Below are 24,804 nucleotides of genomic sequence, written 5' to 3'. Positions count from 1 at the left end.
GTGGCTGAAACTCCGACTCTGATAACACGCACGGGTCACATACTGAGCACACACACACACACACACACTGAGCACAGAGGGCTGTGTGAGTAATGGCCGGCAGGTCTGGGTTTGAGATGCAATAACGTGACCCATCTGGGCTTCCGTAAACACTGCTGTCCTTCCTCAACAAAGAACAGGTACAATCTGTACACTTATTCAAGCTAATTAATAAATATGGCCGATGAATCTAAATTCCAGACATTTTATTCTATTTTTTTGCATCTTTAAAATAAACAACATCTTTTTTTTTTCTTTTTTTCCCTATTGAGGGTGTTCCTGGTGTCCCGTTCTTCAAACCTTTCATTTGAATTAAAGAAGGAAATAAAGGCAATTCTTATTGTGGAATAAATATCATCCTGTTTTTTCTCACGATATATTTTGCACAATATATTTGTGACAATAGATCACAGCAAGTGCAACTGTGTATTACAGTGTTTGTCTACAGTATATTAAAACACTTTAATGCCTTTAAGCACATATTCTAGAATAAATAAATAAATACACAAACAAACAAACAAATAAATAAAATTACATTTGTATAATACTGATCTACAATACTGGCCACCATATCAAAAAAGTATGACAATTATTATTATAATTTTTGGTAACACCACAATAAGGTTCCATTTGTTAATATTAGTTAGCTACTTTAGTAAACATAAATAACAACAACAACTATCTATCTATCTATCTATCTATCTATCTATCTATCTATCTATCTATCTATCTATCTATCTATCTATCTATCTATCTATCTATCTATCTATCTATCTATCTATCTATCTATCTATCTATCTATATGTACTGTGTCTCATCAATTGATATTATACAGAAAATTATAATTTAATCATGAATCGTGAGTTACATTATTCCATTAGAAGGCTTGCGTTGTATCACATTCATGTATATTGAGATTGACCATGTGGAGGAAAAACAGAATGACCATCTGGTCTCACGGCAGGTGAGGGAACATGTGATGCTTCCCTCTCTCACAAACACACATGCACACACATCACTTCCTGTTCAACAGTCCTATGAGGACACTTATGCTCACTTCCTTTCCTATGTAATTCACAGACAAGGCACGTGTTTGCATGTGTCCCCGAGGCTTTTGGGATATTTTCTGACGTCCTAGAAATTAAAAAATGAAATCTCTGTCATAATTTACTGTGATCTTTATAGTGATTAATGGTCTTTATAAATTCCAATTTGAACTGTTCCTTTAGAATGTTTGTTTAATTCCATATCCAAATACATACAGATGATTTCCATGCCTTCTGTATCTGCATGCTTGTCATCATCAAAACATTTCTCTCTCTCTGGGGCAGGAACCAGACAACAAGAGATGACTAGTGAAATCTCACCCTGCTCTTCTCCTCCAGTCTGGTCATCATGACGATAGTGCTGGTCCTCTGCTCCCACACCATCCTCCAGAAGTCACTGAACGTCTCGGGCAGAGGACCCTGAGTGGCGATGTAGGCATTCTGCTTGCGGTAGCCGTCAATGTAGTTTCCATTGATGTAGTCGCTGCCTGGTACACCTGCGGTTCAGCAGTGCAGTGTTAACACAACGAAAGGCTGAGAACTGAGCGCTCATTGTTCTGATGGCCTTGGTAAGCCCAAGTGGAATCTGCACACTTTTATTATTTATTTTCGAGTTATATTTTAAAATATATACCTTGAAATTATCCAAAATATTTAATTAACAGACATGATTTAGACTTAATGGCCTTTCACAGAATTCAGTAGGTGCAGATTCTGTGCAGAACTGGCCATTGCTGAATGACTTTTTCTTCATTTTGACATGTTAAGCTACTGAGGTCAGTAAGATGCTTTTTAAATAAATTAATACTTTTATTCAGCAAGTATACATTCAATTGATCAAACGTGACAGTAAAGACATTAAGAATGTTACATATAAATTATTATATGAAATTAATTATTATATCTTTTGAACTTTCTAGAATCTTGAAAAACATATGAGAACATATTTGGCGGCACAACTGTTTTCAACACTGATAATAATCAGAAATGTTTCCTGAGCAGCATATCAGAATGATTTCTGAAGAATCATGTGACACTGAAGACTGGTGCTGAAAATTCAGCTTTGATCAAATGAATTATATTTTACCATCTATTCACATAGAAATAGTAGTGAAAATTTAAATGGTAATGTTTCACAGTATTACTGTTTTTACGGCATTTTCGATTAAATCAATGCAGCTTTGGTGAGCAGAAGAGAATCTCTCTGACCTCTCACTGACCTCAAACTACTATAAGTACTGTTCGTGTGTTTTTGGACTCACCATCAATGGGGGTCAGCACGACTCTGGTGTGATCGTAAGCGATGACGTTTGCATAGCGGTTCTTGGGCTTGTTGACCTCCAGGTTGGAGTTTTCCCAGGTGAACTGCTGGCTGGGGTCAATAGACTGCAGAACAGAAAGACAAAACATGAGAAAGTTTGTTAGAAAGCTTGACCAAAATCACTGACAAAAAAAGGAAGACAATAGATACATTTAACCTTTGAAGTGATCCAGTTCGAATACTAAACATCACATGAGAAGGAGAAAAGGTTGTTTCATATAATTCAAATCCTCTGCAGACTGTTTTCCAGCAGGTATCCTAAATACTCCCTCATCTGGCATTATTTGCCCATTATTTAGTCCTGCCACCAATCTTACGCCATCGGTTGAGCCAAACCACGACATGTCTATTCATGAAAACCTATTTTACTCTAACGTGATTTAGTGAAACAGGATATTCAATAAGAAAAGAAGATACAGGGAAACAGTATAATGTAATGAGGGAACTGACTGGAAGCTCATATGACAGGTGACTAGAGGGAAGGGGTTTAAAAATAAGAGGGTTTGGTGACATCAGCTAAATACTGAAGTCATTCAGAGGTGGAACAAGTTTCATTTCATTTTGATGAAAGTTTACAAAGCCATGGAATAATGTGCACCAATGAATCATTCATAATAAGATGAGTCTGGCACAGCAGGAACCGATGCTGCAAAATCTAGCAGACACACCACACTGTGATTCTCTACCTTGACCTGCCCACGATCACGGCAGTCAGAATCGCCCGGCGCTTTAGGGACCTGCCTAATCCAGTCCTGCTGTTACCATAGTGATGAGATAACGGGTCAGAGGATGAGGTTCAGACGTCTGCTCTCTAGTCTCCCTGCATCACATTACTGAGGCTCTGAGATGCTGCGCTCAAGCAGAACCACAAGCAGTTATAATAAACAAAACATATCAACTATATGAAACATGTAATACCAGTCAAAAGTTCAGGGTCAGTAAGATATTTTAGGGTCAATATACTGTAAATCATATGCTTGCCAAGGATGCATTTATTTGACCAAAAATACAGTAAAACAGTAATATTGTGAAATATTATTACATTTAAAATGACCTGTTATCTATGTGAATAAATGCAATTTATTCCTTTGATGCAAAGCTGTATTTTCAGCATAATTTCTCCAGTCTTCAGTGTCACATGATCCTTCAGAAATCATTCTAATATGCTGATTTGCTGCTCAAGAAACATTTCTGATTATTAGCAGTGTTGAAAACTACCACATATTTGCGTGCACTTTTTCAAGATTCTTTGATGAATAAAAAGTTCAGAGAAACAGCATTGATTTGAAACAGATATCTTTTTGTAACATTATAAATGTCTTTAATGTCACCTTTGATCAGTTTAATGCATCCTTGCTGATTTTTTTTTTTAAGTCTTAATGAGCCCAATCTTTTGAACGTGAGATGACAATGCTCTTGAAAGATGGTGGATGGTGACATGTACAGTTCATTCTAAGGGCAATGTGACATTCTTCTAGATGCATATGGAATCAAAAGCAACCAAAGGCAAATTTTCTGTCTACTAACAGATGGATTATGATGAACTGAAGATGAATAATCAATAATCACTACACATCTGCAATATTTCAGATGACTGTTTGTCAGCTTAATCTAACAGCACAGTGCATTTTTATTGGATTGTGTGCATTTGTTTGTGGTTATGTATGATTATGTGTTTGTGATGAGGATTGTATTGATCTCTGGCAAAGGCTGCATCAATGCATTTAAAATAAACACACACACAAGCCTTTTGTGCTTATGTGCTTTCTATGTTTCATATCTTAACATTGTGTGCCACAGTAATATTCACAACAAGCAATCTGGAAATTTGGAGGCCAAAACGCAACACAATCACAGCTAATTAGAAGAGAGTGTGACGAGTTCTGTCAGGTTGTTCGCACTTTAGATACAACACAACTTCTATTTTATGGACTTGCATGACACCTCTCCAGATGGCACTGATGGATTTGTCATATTATATTAATGTTTCTCTGCATCCACCATCAGTTCTTTCTCATCCATATGTGATAGTTAATACACATGAGGAGCAGTACTTCAGACCAATGGGTTTGTGGTGTGAATATAACATTACTCTGACCTACAGCATGTTAAGTCTACTGAGCAATGAAACGGTAACCTCTGAGCAATAAAATATTCATTTGAATAGCACTTAGTGTCTCTCTGTCACATTATATAGTGAAATCTTCTCTCTTGTCTCTGTCTACTGTATGGGTGGCTATTTCTGACATACAGCAAATGTTGAGAAGGAAAACATGTCTTATTTAATGGTCTCCTGTTTCTCACACTGAAACATCACAGGTTTTAATGCAGGCGTATGTATGTATGATCTGAGTATGTGTTCTCCTCGTGTGCTGTTAGCGCTGTCCTGATCTGTGGTTGCTCTCCATTATAAAAGAAGGATAAATATAGCACTTTTTACTTTTTAAAAATGTCTCTAGAAGTAAAATACATTTACAAAGTTAATATTAATGTACCAACAAGCTTCAATGAGCTCGACATTTTTCTTCATCTGGTAGCTCTTTGTTTTATTTAAATCTGTTGTACTGAGTAAAGTATCATCATGGCCACAGGTAATGTGGTTGTGCTGTTACTACACAACATTTTGTTTTTTTACGTCTCTTCTGCCCACCTAATCTGCATTTATTTGATTAAAAGTACAGTGAAAACAACAATATTGTTAAATTACTATTTAAAAAAAAAATATATTTTTTGTTATATATGTTCAAATGTAATTTATTCCTGTTAGCAAGCTGAATTTTTCAGCATCATTATATCATTCAAAAGAATAGCATTTATTTGAAAAAGGAATAAGTCTTAAAATTATACGTTTTCAAGTTTTGATCAATTTAATGCTTCCTTGCTGAATAAAAGTATTGATTTCTTTAAAAAAACTTTTTGAATTGTCGTGTATATTAAATAAAATGCATGCTGTACTCATTTAGGAGGACATTCCCACAGATGACAGGCTCACACTGATCTATCTCTATCTTATTATTTACCTACAGATATATTACTTTCTCTCCATCTTTGTACTCAATTCCCTCCCCATAAGCCTGTCTTTATCTGTTTATCCTGTTAGCTTCTTTTGTATTGCTGTTTAATGTGAGCCATTTGGCGTTTGATTAGATCACTGTTGCTCCCTCAGTATTTGATGTCTATATTAAGGTCTTGATTGTTTAAGTACTCAGAAGAGCTGCTCAATGTACAATAACAACTCAAGCAGGCAGCAGAGACCCGCCCCTTCCCCAAACACACACACACACACACACACACACTGCAGGATTAGCCGTCTAATAAAGCAGGTGACTCTCACACTCACTACACTCCTAATAGAGTCGTTTCCCAGCTTTAATTTCAAGCTCTGGCGATCTGGGTACTGCCTGCTTATGTGACCGCGCGTGTGTCTGTATGTGTGTGTGTGTGTGTGTGTGTGGACTATCTGTAAATCCATGTGTAAGTTGCAGTATTATGAAGATGCACAAGTTCTTAGTGTCATTGCAGCACATTTGAGTAAAGCAGAGCAGCACTTGCTGAACATGAGATGTTGAAGAGTTCATATTCATACTATCTTTCTGAGATTGTACAGTGAACATATTTAGCTGTTTGTCTGTGATGGAGTAGTCACAGCATCAGACAGTCGGCCAAAGGCCGTCCGCTGACAGTCTGAACATTTCTGCACACAAAAATATCAAGATGACTCAAAATGAGCACTTTCTATATGTTTGGGTGGCTTTATGCAACTTCTTGCAGTAGTTGGGGTACATCAGTCCACCAAAAGTCATATTTAAATGCAATAAGCACTTCTGCCAAAAGAACTAATCACTGGATTTTTCAGTTAATTGTCAGTTTCTTCGGTGCTTCAGTGATAATCACAGATCAAGTTGGTCTGTTATTGTGGTTTCAGCTATTGGTATTCAACTAGCGTGGTTGGTAGCTTTACATGCTGTTAAGAGGGGAGGTTTTCTAAAGAGAAACCAAAAATCAAATGTCTGGTCCAACTAGCAATAGAAGAACTCAGTTCACTTTCACGTCTCAGACCAAATTAAGTACTCACAGAAATAATAATGGAGTTAAAGTGGAGGAGGGATGACTGCTATTATATACTAATGTTCAAAAGTGAAATATTTGTAAATGTTTTTGAACATGTCTCTTTTGCTCTCCAAGGCTGCATTTATTTGATAAAAATACAGTACAATAGTAATGTTGTGAGATATTACTACAAGTGAATAAATGTTCAAATGTAATTTATTCCTGTGCTCAAAGCTGAATTTTCAGTGTCACATGATCCTTCAGAAATCCTTCTATGATTTTCTGCTCAGTTTTCTGCTTTTCTGATTATAATCAATATTGAAAACAGTTGTGCTGCCGAATATTTTTGTGGAAACCTTGATACATTTTACTTTTCGGAATTCTTTGATGAACAGAAAGTTCTAAAGAACAGCATTTATGTGAAACAGAACTCTTTTGTAACATTACAAATGTATTTATTGTTACTTTTGATCAATTCAATGCATTCTTGCTGAATAAAAGTATTAATTTCTTACTGACACCAAACTTTTGAATGGTTAGTGATATGATTAGCACAGTTAAATGAATGTGCTTCCCCAGAACTGCATTTTGGAGCTCTATTTATAAATGTTCAGCCATATTAAATCCACTGTCTCCTTTACTCTTATCTTCAGTGTCCTGTCCTACAATTTGCATGTTCCACACATTCAGATGTAGGCCAGAACAAGCACAAGTGTTTTCCAGCTGTACAGGTTATCCATTATGGATGTGTTCTCCTCCCCCCATTGTCCTGATTTATCTTACTTGCAGACATTTTTATGTAAATTGCTGATGTTTGTAGAACGTCAAGCAATTATCCCTCGGTGGCTTTAACAGAAGGTAGAGAGGACAATTCTCCTCAAGGTTGTTTAGACGGACACTCTGACGTGACTAGGGAAGAGTTACCTCATATTCCTGTGAGAAGCGTAGGCCGTCGTTGGCTTTCAGCCGCTCGATGTGGTCAGCCAAAGCACAGACAGAAACTGGAGGGTGTTCCCGCATTCCTGCAGGGAGAAGGAGAGGATGAACCGATAGCAGAGATTTCTATTGGCCTGTTTGGTTTTGGTTGGCTGAACTGAGGAACAAACACACTTTAGTTCACACAGTTTTTAGGCTTTTGGAAGATGGGCACACATGAAAACAACACAAAGCATGAGAGAAATAGAAGGTGAAGGAGAAAGCACTAAGCTTTTAGCACCATGCTATGTGCTAAGACTAGCGGCAGTGATGTAAGCAGTGAACGGACATGCTGATTGGATGAAATATGAACCGCTTCCGGGTCAATAGCAAGGTGGCGTGAGCTGTCCTGTACAATTAAAATGGCATGTAAATGACACCGGCATATTACACAGAAGGACTACAACCTGAGCACACGTTAAAAAACTGATTGTTTTCCCTCCCATCCCTCATCTGCTCAACTGAGGTGTTTGAGACGGATAGCCTGTGGAAAGGACGTGAGAGATGGTGAAGCTTTAACAGCCAAAGTGGTGGAGGAGGTGTAGCTTTGGTCTTGATGGACAGAGATGAAGGATAGAGATGAAGGTAGTGAAAGTTCAGACAGGAACGCAAGAGAGAAACTAACTTGAAGTGCTGGGGCAGCTGAAGGCACTGGAATCTGCAGAGAGAAGATGAGGAGGGAGTGTGATATATGTCACTTACAGAAGAGAAAGGAAAAGGAAAAGAGACAGAGTATGTGCAGAAAGAGCAAAAGAAACACCTATGAGGAGCAGAAGACAACATGAAACTGATTTCCCTACATATTTAACTTATGTAATATGACATATTTCTGAGTGAAACAAAATATTCAGTGCAAATACAAAGCTCTGTTATGAAACTCATTCAACTCAATCTGATATAATCATTATTCACATGGCACAGCTGACTGGTTTCTTTCACATCAGGAGCCAATGAGCTTGCTGCTCAAGATTCAAACACTCGGCTAGTGCTTGCTGTAGCAGTTGCGGTGTGCTTCAAAACCCTCCACCTTCCCCAGCTCCACCTGTGCAGATCAGCAACAGGTATATATAGGGGTTATTTTATATGTGTTTTATGTGCAGCAAAAGTAATTCTTACATTCTCACAGCAGCACGTCTGTGGATGTATTGGCAGTACCAAGTTTCAGTTGCACTTGCTATGTTTAAATAAAATTTAATGCATAATATGATCAGAGTTATTTATTAAGTAAATACACTTTATGTTTTTGAAAGAAATTACCTACCTAGGCTGCATTTATTTGATCAAAAGTACAGTAAAAATAGAAATATTGTTAAAATAATTGTTTTGAATTTGAATATATTTCAAAATGTAATTTATTCATGTGATCAAATCTGTATTTTCAGCATCATTACTCCAGTCTTCAGTGTCACATGATCCTTCAGAAATCATTCTAGTATGCTGAGTTGCTGCTCAAGAAACATTTCTGATTATAATCAATGTTGAAAACAGCAGCTTTATATTTTTGCGGAAACCGTGATACTTTATTTTCAGGGTTCTTTAATAAATAGAAGGTTCAAAAGAACAGCATTTATTAGAATCAAATATAAATGCCTTTACTGTCACTTTTGATTAATTTAATGCATCCTTGCTGAATAAAAGTATTAATTTCTTTAAAACAATGTACTGACCCTAAACCCTTGAACTGTAGTGTAAATAAGGTCAATTTCTACATCAACCTTCCAAAGAATAAATCAAAGCACTGTGATCTCACAACTGAAAGTCACTTTGTCTTCCTTTAGTTCACATGAAAGCTCTCGGTTCAGAAATCAAGGACTGGCTTTCAGCATGTCAAAACACAACAGGATGTTTAAATTGCACCTTGTGTATCGCAATATTCACTGTTATGACACGGCCCAAAGTATGAACGAGGCGCTGGAATATAGTTTGCACGTCTTTAAACACAGTGCCTGAAACGTCAAGCATTTATCTACAATACAAACAGCCTTTATCTGTGAGGTAAGCCATTTTTACATTTTCAAAGTGTCCTGAAGCTTTTTGAAACACAAATTCTGAACTTTCACAAGTAAACAAACAACAACACTGGTAGTCTGGTTCCTCATTTGAAGATTCGGAAGCAAGGAAATTCAATTTCCATGGCAGGGAAGTTGACATGAATATTTCTCCCAGTTTCGCCATGAGAAAGATTGCGCATCAGTCGAGCGTGCGCTCGCAGCCCAACAATCTGACATAAGAACATGAGTCACTTTGCAACTGAAGCAAAAGCAGATTCTTATTGAAGTCAGCAAAATTTCTGAGCATTCAGAAATTTCCCCTGAGAGAGCGAGAGAGAGAGAGAGAAAGAGGGAGAAGTGCAAAATATGGATTGAAAGGAGCGAGAAAGAGAAGGATTTTCTCCAGTGAATCATCCTGTTTAATTCTATCCATCAAGTTCAAAGCTCAGTCTGAACCAAATGAAGCAATAGGATGTGATGCCGCTGTGTGTGTGTGTGGTTTGAGATTAGCTGGCAGGTTCTGCTCCTCAGTGTGTCCTTCACCTGACAGTGCGGCTCTGTGAATAATGTTTTGTCTTCACACCTAAGCTCCAGCTGAACCTGACATCCATAAATCCAGTGAACAGTTCTGCCTCTCTTTCTGAGGTCTACATCCAAACAACCCCAAACTGATTCGTTTTCTAAAGACACTGTGTTGCAAAACCTAGTGAGCATTTTAAGGTATCACAGAAGCACCGTCACAAAAGTTGTGCAGTATCATGACTCTTCAGACCTCGTTCTGAGGCAGTACCTCATGCATCCTTTAAGGATCTCAGAATGCATATTCAAAGATGATAGACTGCTGAAAAGAAATGCCTGCAATAGGACAGTCAGTATAGAAAAGTATGAATAAAATAGTTCAATATCATTAAGAAATTGACTATTTTACCCAATCTTTGTGGGCGCTGTATTTCCTTATGCTTAATGGAGTATGTTAGAAACTAGGCTAATATGAACCTCTACACCAGTGGTCGGCAACAGGCCCGCCAGCAATAATATCTGGCCCACGCCCGCAGCCAGATTATTTTGATAGCGGCTGGTTCTAAAATAGACAGCAACAGTAACACACAATCAGAGTACGGGAGTGGAGCACACTAGTGTTCCAATAAGCCACGTTGAAACTCTCCTGTTATTTTATTTATTTTATTTTATATACACTCACCTAAAAGATTATTAGGAACACCTGTTCAATTTCTCATTAATGCAATTATCTAATCAACCAATCACATGGCAGTTGCTTCAATGCATTTAGGGGTGTGGTCCTGGTCACGACAATCTCCTGAACTCCAAACTGAATGTCAGAATGGGAAAGAAAGGTGATTTAAGCAATTTTGAGCGTGGCATGGTTGTTGGTGCCAGACGGGCCGGTCTGAGTATTTCACAATCTGCTCAGTTACTGGGATTTTCACGCACAACCATTTCTAGGGTTTACAAAGAATGGTGTGAAAAGGGAAAAACATCCAGTATGCGGCAGTCCTGTGGGCGAAAATGCCTTGTTGATGCTAGAGGTCAGAGGAGAATGGGCCGACTGATTCAAGCTGATAGAAGAGCAACTTTGACTGAAATAACCACTCGTTACAACCGAGGTATGCAGCAAATTATTTGTGAAGCCACAACACGCACAACCTTGAGGCGGATGGGCTACAACAGCAGAAGACCCCACCGGGTACCACTCATGTCCACTACAAATAGGAAAAAGAGGCTACAATTTGCACGAGCTCACCAAAATTGGATGGTTGAAGACTGGAAAAATGTTGCCTGGTCTGATGAGTCTCGATTTCTGTTGAGACATTCAGATGGTAGAGTCAGAATTTGGCGTAAACAGAATGAGAACATGGATCCGTCATGCCTTGTTACCACTGTGCAGGCTGGTGGTGGTGGTGTAATGGTGTGGGGATGTTTTCTTGGCACACTTTAGGCCCCTTAATGCCAATTGGGCATCGTTTAAATGCCACGGCCTACCTGAGCATTGTTTCTGACCATGTCCATCCCTTTATGACCACCATGTACCCATCCTCTGATGGCTACTTCCAGCAGGATAATGCACCATGTCACAAAGCTCGAATCATTTCAAATTGGTTTCTTGAACATGACAATGAGTTCACTGTACTAAAATGGCCCCCACAGTCACCAGATCCCAACCCAATGTGCATCCCACAAATCTCCATCAACTGCAAGATGCTATCCTATCAATATGGGCCAACATTTCTAAAGAATGCTTTCAGCACCTTGTTGAATCAATGCCACGTAGAATTAAGGCAGTTCTGAAGGCGAAAGGGGGTCAAACACAGTATTAGTACGGTGTTCCTAATAATCCTTTAGGTGAGTGTACGCTATGAACAGAACTGTGATATTTCAAACCTACTGAAAACTTTTCATGAGATAGCGAAGGCAGAGCGGTGTTTCTGATATCAGTGTACAAGGAGTGGAGCGGGAAATGGTGAACCCGGAGAGGAGTGATTATTAAATGCTCAAAGCGCGGAGGGAATATTGTTGATGCTCCACTTCGCTCACATAGGCTACTCTGCCGGACACTTTTTGTTAATGGCTGTCCTACTACAGGATTTAACACAGAGTAACAGCTCACTACCAGTTACAAAAGACACTGTAACAGTCTGTCAGGCAATTGTAGTTGTATTTTTTTATCAATTAATTTCTTAAATTATTCTTTGACTATGTTCTGGCCCGCCATCTTGGGACAAATGTTTTTTGGCCCGATGCTAATCTTACTTGCCGACCCCTGCTCTACACTGTAAACCCTGTGGACCATCCAGTGTTTTACTATTTACTACTATTTTACTAGCATTAAGATACTAATATAAGCAGAATTTGTATTATTGTATTATTATTGTTTTTTATTTTTGTTAAAGTTTTAGTTAATTTGTTATGTTTTTGTAATTTTTATTAGCTATTATTAGTTTAATTAATTTTTTTAAATGTCTATTTTTTTTTTATAAATTTTATTTCTATTTAGATTGAGTTATTTTAGTACATCAAGTGAGAAATGGCAACTAGCTAAAATAAAAGGTTTATTTATATTTTATTTCAAGTAACAATTTTTTTATGGTTTTAGTTTTAGTTAACTATAATAACTCTGTATTAGCCATATTTTATGGACAGGCCACTCTTATTCATCATGGATTTCTATTCCATAGAAATTATTATTATATTTAACCATATTATTATAAAAATCTACTGGTTGCTGTATATTATACGGTACAAAGCTCATTTTAATATGGCTAATATATGGTTATAACTTATTAACTGTAAAATATGAGGCCACCAATTTGCCATTCTGTAATACAAGAAACACTGACACTTTTTTTTAAATAGTGAATTTCGAGTGAGCCGCTCAAGTTTTCAAGAATGGTCCTTCAGTAGGCCACACATGGAAAATCACACTGGTTTCAAACACAGCTCTGTGTGTGCTATAAATGTGATGCTGTTTGTAACTCATTCATTTGGTGTTCAAACAATAGAAAGCATCCATCATGACGTACCTTGCGTTTGATAGTTGAGCCTCCTCATTTCTACGGGGTCAGAGGAATGGGCCAATAAGTGATCTTTAACTCCAGCTGAGTGCTCGTCTTTAGCCGAGGGAGAGGAGCGCTTCCTGTGCAGACAGGAAATGACATCAAACATGAGCATACAAACACACAGAGATCAGCTGGATGTGTATACATGTATTTCTGTAACACTTTACAATAAGGTTCATTTGGTTAAACATTAGAATTAGTTAACATGAACTGACGTTCTAAAGCATTTATTAATCCTAGTTACTTTCAATATTGACTAATACTCTATTAATAGTTGTATCTGTTAATATTATTTAATGACCTGAGTTAACATGAACAATGAATAATTGCATTTTATTAACTAACATTAGATTAATAAATACAAATGTATTGCTCATTGTTAGTAATTGTAATGCATTAACTAATAGGACTTTACTGTAAAGTGTTACTGGTATTTCCCGTGTGTTAGAGAGCCTCTCATTAAACACCAAACACAAACAAGCGTTTATTATCAGATCAAAGAGAGCGGCTCGATACCCACCTCTCCTGTTTGCTGCATCCCGCAGAAAGAGATGGAGAAGCAGAGGAGAGAAAAGAGAAAATGTCACAGGAAGAAAACTGCACAGACGCTGTGTGTAGGGCGAATTTGTCAGAAATGTGGAAATGCCATTGCTACTAATGAGCTCCGATTCGAGCTGACATTTGCAAAATGAGTTTTCTTTTCACTCAACAGACATCTAACTTGAACTCTAGGCATTTGATTCTCCTGCACTCTTCAATAAGGCCGAATGGATTTGGTCATAATTGAGACGAGGGGCACATTTTATCTGAGACTTGGACGTAATTTGGGGAGATCAGATTTTTGGTACAGTAGGTGTGTTATCAAATATCATTTCTGCAGTCTAGTTCAACAATATATTACCATTATTTGATCATTAAAGTTCTGTGAAAGTGTTCAGAAAAAAAGAGTGTTTTTAGAAAAAAGAAACTGTTAAATTGCTGAGTGTTATAGTGAAATAAGTTTTCTTGAATTTTTGATTTTCTGCTCTTACATTGAGTCAGCAACGTCTCTGAGAGAGACTGGCTATTTATACCTGACAGGAGGAAGTGCAGTAAACTCATGGCGAAGAAGCAAATATATTCACTTAAGCAGAATGCAATACATGCAATCTCAGTGCTGGATGAATGAGTGTATTTTTCAGTAAAGTAATAGTACCTTTTGAAGAGCAGGATGGCGATGACGATGATGATGATGAGGACGACGGCCAGCACTGGTCCCATCACCCACAGCATCTCTGGGTCCTCAACGTGACGGGACATCCCACTGTGGAGCTTCACCATCATGGGATCAGAGTAAGGGCTCACCGTGAACATCTTATGATACAGAAAGGAAGAGAGGATGGAGAAAGGACAAGAATTACTCAAAAGACATTCATACATATTCTTTATCATGTCTACTTTGCACATTTCCACATCAAAGTTATCAAAACTATGACATAATACAAATAGAAGTAAGGGAAGTATGCAGTAATAAAATACATTAAATCAGGGATTCAAAGTTTTGTCAAATCCCTTTGACATTAAATATATATATATATTTAATATTTCAATAATGTAAAAATACATTTGCATGTTCATGGTTCACCGAAGTCAGTTAATGGTCACGTGACATGCAAATAAATCAAGCATTTTCTGATTTAATTATCAGGTTTCCATAAACTCACGAATCCCAGTTTGGGAAACCCTGTAAATGAAATCTCTCTTTTTTTAAATCTTTTTTAGTAAGTGTTTATAAGTATATATAAGTAAATATTTACTCTTTTCTTTTTTTTAATTTTACATTTTATGATTTAATTAATTGTTAGATTTTCATCAGCTCACGTCCCCTGTTTCGGAAACCTTGTAATAAATAAATGAAAACTCTCTTAAACTTTAGTTCTTTAAATCTCTTTGTTTAGATTCCAGCTTAGTTTACTCTCGTCATAAGAAGACTTAAAACAATGCTTTTTCTTTATCATCTGGTTACAACTCATCTATTTAAGCATGCATCCATGACTAAATACACACACACACACACACACACACACACACACTGTAGCAATTCATACATATGGGCAAATGGATATAAATGATACGTTTATATAATTATGTCTATAAAACTGTAAGTGAATACTTAAAGTGTCTATACACTAACTGCATATAGCCCATCTTGTTGGCAGACACTATTTAAACTAACTTCGCCCACCAACTTGTGATTAGGTTAGTCAACACTGAAAAAAGACGCTCATCAAACATTAGTTTCAGTGGCAGAGACGGTAAGGCGTGTGTTTTTTGATGCGATCGACCCGAGTTCGAACCCCCCTTTTGCCAAACTTTTTTTCTTACTTTTCAAATCTCATATCACATCGGAAAGGCATTCATTTTCAATAAAAATGAAGGAAATAATCAAAAAGTTGAAAATAAAGTATCAGGTAGGGTTAGGGAGGGCTTTATTGTCCCAATAAGGTGGTATCCATTTAATAATTTGAATTAAAATTAGAATTTACACTCAATGTACTACAATACTGAGGTGCAGACAATTGCCACTATTTGCAATAAGTAGTATGAATAGCAGAAAATCTTGCTATTTTAACAGTGTAAATAGAATCCATTGCTATTTGCACTTAGTGTAAATAGCATCTATCACTATCTACACAGTGCAAATAGCCGCTGTCATACTTAAAATGACACTATAAACATTATTGTAATGCATCATACAGGCTTTATAGGATATATTAGAGGATGTGACAGCAAAAATGTTGCAATAGATGTTGTCTTTAGTGTTGTCTACGCCATCTAAAAAATGCTAAAGGTTGAATTTTGTAGGTGTTTTTCATGAGACAGTCAATATATGGGTCAACACTGTCACTGTCAGCCTCAATGTGATGTTTAATCACATTCAGTGATCACATGCAAACTGAAATCTATTGATGGGTGTTTGAGCAGAGCAGGAGGAAAACCGTCACATCTTCAAAGTAGCACAGAAGTCAGGCTCCTTCCACAAACGCTGGCAACTAATCGTCTTAGTAACACCTTTTAGACAGCACAGCGGGGCGCAGGAGAAAGAGGGATGGAAACAGGAAGACAGAGGGAGAGTGAGAGTGAGAGAAAGAGCCGAGGGAGGGGTAACCTCTTCCATCCTGCTGAGAAGCGGAGGATACGCATCATCAACCAAATCCCATCAGTGCTACACCTTCTGCATTCCCTCCGGAAGCGACACCAGGACCCACAGAAACCATCGCTGCCCAGAACTCATTCACAGCAGCGCAGAACAAACACAGAGTCTCAGAGGAGTCTTGGCACTTAAACCAACAGTTCACCCCAAAATGATCACCGCCTCATTCTTTATATATAGACATTTCACAAAATATGTCTGCAGAGGAATAAAAATCCAAGGTTTGGAAAAACACACAATTCCTACTTGATATTTTTAACATTTTCCAGTATAAATATCTAAACTTTCTTTTATCAAGATACATTTACTTGAGACAGAAAATGATTAAAGTATTTTGTAATGTAAAAAAAACAAAAACAAAAAAACATCACATCAACTTAATGAAAAAAGTTTCTTGTTTTTTGCATGAACATACTTAATTTGGACTTTTTTTCAGAAAATAAGACAATATGAGTACTAAAAGTGATGTTTTTGCAGTGCATAAGGGTGCGTAACAGACAATGAAAGAATTTTAATTTTTTAAACAACTATCACTTCAAAATTCATTCTGAGATAAGTTTTATCTCAATATAAACATAGATTGGAAAACATATGCCATATTTAATTTGACACATCTGGGAGGAAAAACCAAAGGGAATATTTTATTTTTCAGTAGCTGCTCTTGCATCGCTCAGAAGACTTTTTAAATACATAAAATCAGATGCATATAAGTCTATAGTTGACATACAGTATAAATGTAGAGCTATAAAATGAAATGTGGAGCAGCTAAGACCGTTTACAAATTAAGTTTATACAGAGATCTGTATTTCTAAGCTACAGACAAATTTGAGCAGATTGAGACATCTTCTGAAACTCCCAGATACATGTGTGAGATTCTCCATGAGATTTAATGTAGGAGGAGGAACATCTCATCCCCCCCGGTTTAAACATGTTTTATGTCTAATTTCACTATGTTTTATTATTATTACTATTTTTTTTGTCCACAGGAATGTTTTTGGGGAATGATTGGCTGAATGACTGACACCAAGGAACACAACAGTATGGTAAATTGTACTGTTTAGTTTGTGTCAAATAAAATCTAGCTTCCACTCTGAATGAGCTTTTGTGTGCATTGGCTGCTTTCCATTCATTCCTTAGCATTTATCCAGAGAAAAAAACACTTCTTTCACAAAGCCAATGACTCCAAGTTCATCTTTCATGCAATTATGTAAGAAATGATGACTGGATGAGCACTCATTGCGCTGTAATCTTGATGAAGTTGTTTGCTCAGAGGGAAGGGTGAGTGTGCTAATGTGCACGGCACATCATAAAACAAAACGGACCAACTTTCAGGCTGTAAATCATCTTAAATGCATGTCCACCAACTCTTTCCAGACTGATTTTTTTTTTTTTTGCCTCAAGACAGTACAAAACCTCCTGGCAACACCTTTGCAACCCTGCATATTTTAAAAAGTATTTTAAGGGCTGGTTCACACAGAATGCGTTTGTCCATTCCACTATGTTACTTTTCCATTGTTATTCTATGTAAACACACTAAACGGATGTGTTTGACCATTGCATCTCTCCCTCGACACGCTGTTCTAAAAACATTGTGCTCTAGTTCAAATAAGTTCAGCTTTTAAAAAACCTGTATCGAGACCTTGTGTTTTTCCCAATTCCATTGCCTGTGTCTTGTTTTTCAAAGAAGAAGCATACTCTTTGTGATTGACCTCTAAGTCATTGACTCAATGGGAAGCACGACAGCTCACTGGAGGGTCCTATGAAATGTTATCTGCTTTCATTTTTCTGGATTGCCTTTTAATGATTTACTTAACATTTAATCAGCAAAGATTACATCTAATCAACCTTATGTAACAATTTAATAATTAATTTAACTTTTAAAAACATTTTAACCTGAGAACAAAATTTATTTTTTCCCCAAATTCCATTTTTATCTGAACCCCCCCCCCCCCCCCAAGTTCTGTTTTAATATATATTTATATATACTGTATACATTTTTATTCTAGGTTTAAGATCTAATACAAATGTATCATTAAATCTGAAGTAATCAATTGTCAGTCCTTGTCTTGTGTTTCCCCTCCTCCCGTGCCCATATTTGGCCTTCCTGTTCCTGTCCTCGTTTGTCTTCATTAGTTTAATTAGTCCCTAGCCCTGTGTTTTGATTAGTCCACACCTGTTCCTTATTTCCCTGTGTTTATAAGCCCTGTGTTTCCTAGCCCCTGTGTCCGGTCTATCGTCAGTATCGTCTAAACGTCATTGATGTTCGTCTCTCCCCAAGCTCCTCGTCTCATTGTGTGTGTCTCTCCAATAAATGTGATTATTGGAACTCCTACGTCTCCTCGCTCCTTGTGTCCTGAGAGGGAACGTGACAGAAGACCGGACCTACAACAACACTATGGCTGAAGACAGGCTTTGGTGTCTGCGGCAGGATGGTCGGGAGTTGGTAGAGTATGTAGAGGAGTTTCTTGAGGTTTCCAATGAGGTGAGCTGGATTGACGCCTCGCTCGGTGTGTGTTTTCGGTTTGGGTTGGACAAAGATGTCATCAGCTGCGATATCCCCACGTCCAGTTTTTCCCTTATCGGGCTGATAAATTATGTCCTCAATGTACATGGCATTGATTTCGAAGTCGAAGAATGTCAAACCGATCTTCGTCCAACCCAACCCGAGAACAACCCGGCCTCACCAGCTCACCGCTCGCCAGGACCCTCCACATACCCTGCCAAATGTTCCGGCCACCCAACTCTTCCCAGCACTGCTGCTGTCCTCAGCCCAGAGCACCCCCGCAACCCCGCGCTTCAAGAGCGCCCTCCTGAGTTCCCGCTGGTTCCGTCCAGCCCTCCTGAGTTCCCGCTGGTTCCGTCCAGCCCTCCTGAGTTCCCGCTGGTTCCGTCCAGCCCTCCTGAGTTCCCGCTGGTTCCGTCCAGCCCTCCTGAGTTCCCGCTGGTTCCGTCCAGCCCTCCTGAGTTCCCGCTGGTTCCGTCCAGCCCCGCGCTTCCCGAGCGCCCCCAAGTGTCCGCGCTTCCCGAGCGCCCCCCAGTGCCGGCTCCACGCACGTGCCCTCCAGTGCCGGCTCCTCGCACGTGCCCTCCCGTGCCGGCTCCACGCACGTGCCCTCCTGCGCTTCTGCTGGTTCCGTCCAGCCCCGCGCTTCCCGAGCGCCCCCAAGTGTCCGCGCTTCCCGAGCGCCCCCCAGTGCCGGCTCCACGCACGTGCCCTCCAGTGCCGGCTCCTCGCACGTGCCCTCCCGTGCCGGCTCCACGCACGTGCCCTCCTGCGCTTCTGCTGGTTCCGTCCAGCCCCGCGCTTCCCGAGCGCCCCCAAGTGTCCGCGCTTCCCGAGCGCCCTCCAGTGCCGGCTCCACGCACGTGCCCTCCAGTGCCGGCTCCTCGCACGTGCCCTCCCGTGCCGGCTCCACGCACGTGCCCTCCTGCGTTTCTGCTGGTTCCATCCAGCCCCGCGCTGCAAGAGCGCCCGACAGAGTCCGCGCTGCAAGAGCGCCCGACAGAGTCCGCGCTGCAAGAGCGCCCGACAGAGTCCGCGCTGCAAGAGCGCCCGACAGAGTCCGCGCTGCAAGAGCGCCCGACAGAGTCCGCGCTGCAAGAGCGCCCGACAGAGTCCGCGCTGCAAGAGCGCCCGACAGAGTCCGCGCTGCAAGAGCGCCCGACAGAGTCCGCGCTGCAAGAGCGCCCGACAGAGTCCGCGCTGCAAGAGCGCCCGACAGAGTCCGCGCTGCAAGAGCGCCCGACAGAGTCCGCGCTGCAAGAGCGCCCGACAGAGTCCGCGCTGCAAGAGCGCCCGACAGAGTCCGCGCTGCAAGAGCGCCCGACAGAGTCCGCGCTGCAAGAGCGCCCGACAGAGTCCGCTCCTCTGTGGCTCCCAGGGGGGAGCTTCCCCAAGAAAATTTTGGGGGGGGGTAAGAGGGTCACAGCCTGTGTGGCCGGGCCAAGGGCCAAGGCCACACGACCCGAAAAAAATAGGCCGTGGCCTCCCGAGTCCCCTGACCCGCCCTGGCCTCCCGAGTCCCCTGACCCGCCCTGGCCTCCCGAGTCCCCTGACCCGCCCTGGCCTCCCGAGTCCCCTGACCCGCCCTGGCCTCCCGAGTCCCCTGACCCGCCCTGGCCTCCCGAGTCCCCTGACCCGCCCTGGCCTCCCGAGTCTCCAGATCCGCCATGGCCTCCCGAGTCTCCTGACCCGCCATGGCCTCCCGAGTCCCCTGACCCGCCATGGCCCCTGGAACGGGCACCGCCCTGGAGGCCTCCAGAGCGCCCACCCCCCCCCTCCCCATTGGATGGTGTTAGGCGTGAGGACACGCCTTCCGGAGGGGGGCGTAATGTCAGTCCTTGTCTTGTGTTTCCCCTCCTCCCGTGCCCATATTTGGCCTTCCTGTTCCTGTCCTCGTTTGTCTTCATTAGTTTAATTAGTCCCTAGCCCTGTGTTTTGATTAGTCCACACCTGTTCCTTATTTCCCTGTGTTTATAAGCCCTGTGTTTCCTAGCCCCTGTGTCCGGTCTATCGTCAGTATCGTCTAAACGTCATTGATGTTCATCTCTCCCCAAGCTCCTCGTCTCATTGTGTGTGTCTCTCCAATAAATGTGATTATTGGAACTCCTACGTCTCCTCGCTCCTTGTGTCCTGAGAGGGAACGTGACATCAATTGATTTCATAAAACTTTTAACACTTTATTCAGCTTTGAGAAATTATTTAGAAAACAAACACCAAAACTTTGCATTTTTCTAAATGTTTCCTGTATAAATGAACAATGCTGAAAACATCTCTTGATTATTACTACTAATACTGCTACTGCTATGCTAAGTATGTTTATATTTACATATTTCTTTTATTTTGGTGGTTTGTTGTGAAGACCTTTAAGGTTCTGTCTGTTTGACAAGTGTTCTCAAATCAAATGGTGAAATGCTGGTGAAGTGACTCTCGGTGCAGCTCTGGAGATGAAGTTCATGTGTTCATGTCATACAAGAGCCTCACGTGTGCTTCAGTATGTGCAGTAGACAAAAGGACCCTGTCTCTGTGTGAGCCTGCAGGTGCTAGGTTACACAGAGACAGGCACAACATGCAGACTTTCATGATATTTCAATATTTCAATAGCAGTCTTCTGTGGTTAAATAATCAAAGACACTAGTCTGTATCACGATTTGAATTTGATTAATTGTCTTCATTTATTAAAAAAACATTGTGTGGCGCTTTAATGACTGGATTGCACATTTTGGCAACAGTCACAGGGCTCTAGATCTGTCGGGTTATTATGATCATCACCTCTGTCTCTCTCTGCAACAGGATTGAGAGAGAATCTCTGAGCAGAGAGAGAGCGTCTAAAAGCGCTGTGGGAATCTGTCAGTGGGAAACTTTCACAGTGATCAATTTAATCAGCACTACCTCAGACGGAAGCACATCCCACAGCGTGAGTAATGCATCTCTGACTGACTCCAGCCACTATTTACTGATGCATATTCATGTGTGTTTTGATTTCTCCTGCACCTCTCCTCCATCTCTTTATCTGTAACACTTAGGTCTCTCCAGCATTAATGATAGCATCTCTCTCTCTTCCACCGTCACACTCTCTGCTGATCTGCCGCAGTCCTTCATGTGATGTCTCTTTCTCCTTCTTTCTTTCATCTCCTCCTCCTCTAATCTGTTTTTCTTTAAGTGCTGTGGTAGTTTTGCAGTCGACCTCTTTCATCCAATTTCACACTCTCTAGTCTGTTTACCAGCCCACCGCAGACTGTCCTTTCACAAGACACTCATCCTCTCCTCTTTTTCTTTACTGATCCTCTCCTTTCATTCTTTCTATTTTAAGATTTAAATTTAAGATTTGAAAAGAAAAATCAGACTGAATATTAACTGGTCAGATCGGTGTTTTAAAATCACAGAGATGCAAAAAATTATTGGTGACAGTACAAATATCTAAACATTCTTAAATCAAGATACATTTACTTGAGAAGCAAAATTGAAAAAAAAGATATATATATATATATATATAATTTTTTATTTCAGTTTCAGTTTTAGCATACAGTTATTTTGTAAATGTAGTTATTTTAGTACATAACGTTAAACTAAATGAGAAATGTTACCTTGGCAACTAACTGAAACAATGTAAGGTTTATATATAGTTATATTTATATTTACATTTATGTATAGTCTCACATGTGTACATCTGTGTGTGTACCTGTTATTCCCTACTTTATGGGGTCCAAACATCCCACAAGTATATTAATACCAGTACATTTTGTCCTTGTGGGGACATTCTTTAGGTCCCCATAAGGAAACCAGCTTATAATGAAGTTTTGTGAGGGATATTTTAGATGTAAGGTTAGGTAGATAGGACAGTTTGCACAGTATAAAAACATTTTATCTATGGAATGAACCCATTAAACTCAGAAACCAATGTGTGTGTGTGTGTGTGTGTGTGTGTGTGACTCACCGAGTCCCGGTCCTTCAGTGCCGCCAATATAAACGTGCGATACTGCTGCTGTCCAGGTAGAGGTTTGTTATTGAAGCCGTTGTAGGTTTTCTCGTCTCCCAACACAAAGGTTTCTGGAAGATTCTCCATCTTGGCAGCGATGTAAGGCCTCAGGAAGTCCTGAGTTTGTCTCCTCCTCCTCTTTCTTACACCTGAGTCTCCATTACTCCCCAATAGCTGATAAATCACAGAGAACACATCACATGAAGCACATCAGTAAAATGACAAACAGTGATACACCGGGGAAAAAAAGCATCCTTCGTGCATAAAGCCGCTGACATGAATGTTTATACAACCTTCTTATACAAGTTTTGCAAGATGCTAAATGATGTCAAATTTTTAGGCAAATTGGATTAATCAAGAGATTTTGACCAAATGAACAGAAGAAAGATTGATACTAAAATAAATACTAACTTGCTAACTAACTTATTAAACTAGATTAAACATTAAAAAGACACATTAGGACCACACTGTAGATTAATTTTAAATACTTCAAAATTATTGCAATTATATAAATATAAGTAAAGACATTTAAAAATGTTCTATTTCTATTTAAAACACTGTTATTTCTATTCATAAAAGAATCCTTAAAAAATGTATCACGGTTTCCATAAAATTATGAAGCAGAGCTGTTTTCAACATTATATTAATAATAAGAAATGTTTCTTGAGCAGCAAATATTAGAATGATTTCTGAAGGATCATGTGACACTGAAGACTGGAGAAATTATGCTGAAAATACAGATTTGATCAAAGGAATAAATTACATATTAAAATATAGAACAATAGAAACAGTTGTTTTTAATTGTAATAATATTTCACAGTTTAGCTGTTTTTACTTTATTTTTGATCAAATAAATGCAGTTTGGGTGAGCAGAAGAAACCTCTTTCAAAAACATTAAACAATGACACACACCCTCAAACTTTTGAACAATTTACAGTATATACTGGCCAGCAGTCCTCTAGGTCTGTGCTGATTGGCACTTTCAGTCCATGAAACAGCTGGACTGTGACCCAGAGGTCAGATATCAGCCCCAGGTGCTTCAGTCACAGGGATCATTAATTCAAAATGACACACACACACACACACACACACACACACACACACTTTCTCCAGTACCTTTATCTGTCTCTTTATAGACCACTTCCCGTTTCTCCATCCCTCACTCTCTCTCTTTTTTTCGTTCTCCCCACTACCATAATAACCAACAGACCGCTGCTTCTTTAGTTTTAGTAAAGCACATTTGGTGGAGACTGAATCAAATCCAAGGGCGCAGGATTGCTGCTGAACAAATGGGGTCTAGTGGCAGAGAGAAGGAGGACTGCAACGAGTATAATATCAGCGCAGTGATAAACACCAGCACAACACGCGATCCAATAATACACCTCTCATTTGACTCGGCAATGCTCATAAATAAGGGGCAACTCGGGGGAGAACGGCTGCGTGAAAACGGGCTGTTTCAAAACGGTGGTGACACCATTGTGATTTTTACAGCGCTGCTGCATTTTGATATTCAGTAGGCAGCATCTGAAAAGTTTCCCTTATTTTGCAGACGATAGTTTGTTGAGAGCACGCAAACTCATGAGAAAGCAGAATTGTGCTGGAGCCCGAAAGCTCAGTAGTAATAACAAAAAACGCAAAAATGCCAAGAGAAGCTTTATAAGAGTCCTCAAAGTGCCTGTGTGTCTCAACAGCTGATGCACAGATGCAGAAGAACTGAGAGACGTGAAAAATAACAAGTGGAACAACAAAATAATTGCATCATACTGATGTATGGTCATAACATAAATAAGCCAACAGAGTGTGAAACATCTGTTTATGTTAATTGTATGTGATCGTCACAAACTCACCTCATCCAAATCCATATCCTCCGGGTTTTCCCAACGGCGTAGAGTGGATGTAGTTACTGGCACCACCACTATATAAAACCAACTGAGAGGAAAACAAAGAAACACGTCATTAACAATACGATACATTTTGCATTACTATGCATATAAAGTTTGGAGTCAGGTAGATTTTTTTATGTTTTTGAAAGAAGGCTCTTCTGCTCACCAAAGCTGCATTTATTTGATCAAAATTACAGTAAAATTTGTAATATTGTGAAATATTATTACAATTAAAAAAATTGTTTTCTTTGT

At 39.6% G+C, this 24,804-nt stretch overlaps 1 protein-coding gene across 1 annotated transcript in view; it reads right to left on the bottom strand.

Moving 5' to 3' along the window:
* LOC306878787 (receptor-type tyrosine-protein phosphatase F-like) overlaps positions 1–24,804 on the bottom strand; it is a 188,183-nt gene that overhangs the window by 11,964 nt on the left and 151,415 nt on the right. The window contains exons 18-24 of the mRNA XM_079431314.1: positions 24,517–24,598; positions 22,628–22,843; positions 14,193–14,350; positions 12,962–13,074; positions 7,381–7,478; positions 2,348–2,471; positions 1,407–1,582 (exon numbers count right to left, since the gene is read on the bottom strand). Coding sequence (XP_079287440.1) covers positions 1,407–1,582; positions 2,348–2,471; positions 7,381–7,478; positions 12,962–13,074; positions 14,193–14,350; positions 22,628–22,843; positions 24,517–24,598 — 967 coding nt within the window. The remainder of the gene's footprint in view (positions 1–1,406; positions 1,583–2,347; positions 2,472–7,380; positions 7,479–12,961; positions 13,075–14,192; positions 14,351–22,627; positions 22,844–24,516; positions 24,599–24,804) is intronic.

Source organism: Barbus barbus (genome assembly GCF_936440315.1).
Source record: "Barbus barbus genome assembly, chromosome: 13".
Classification (NCBI taxonomy): Eukaryota; Metazoa; Chordata; class Actinopteri; order Cypriniformes; family Cyprinidae; genus Barbus; species Barbus barbus.
This window is presented reverse-complemented; position numbering and strand designations above follow the sequence as displayed.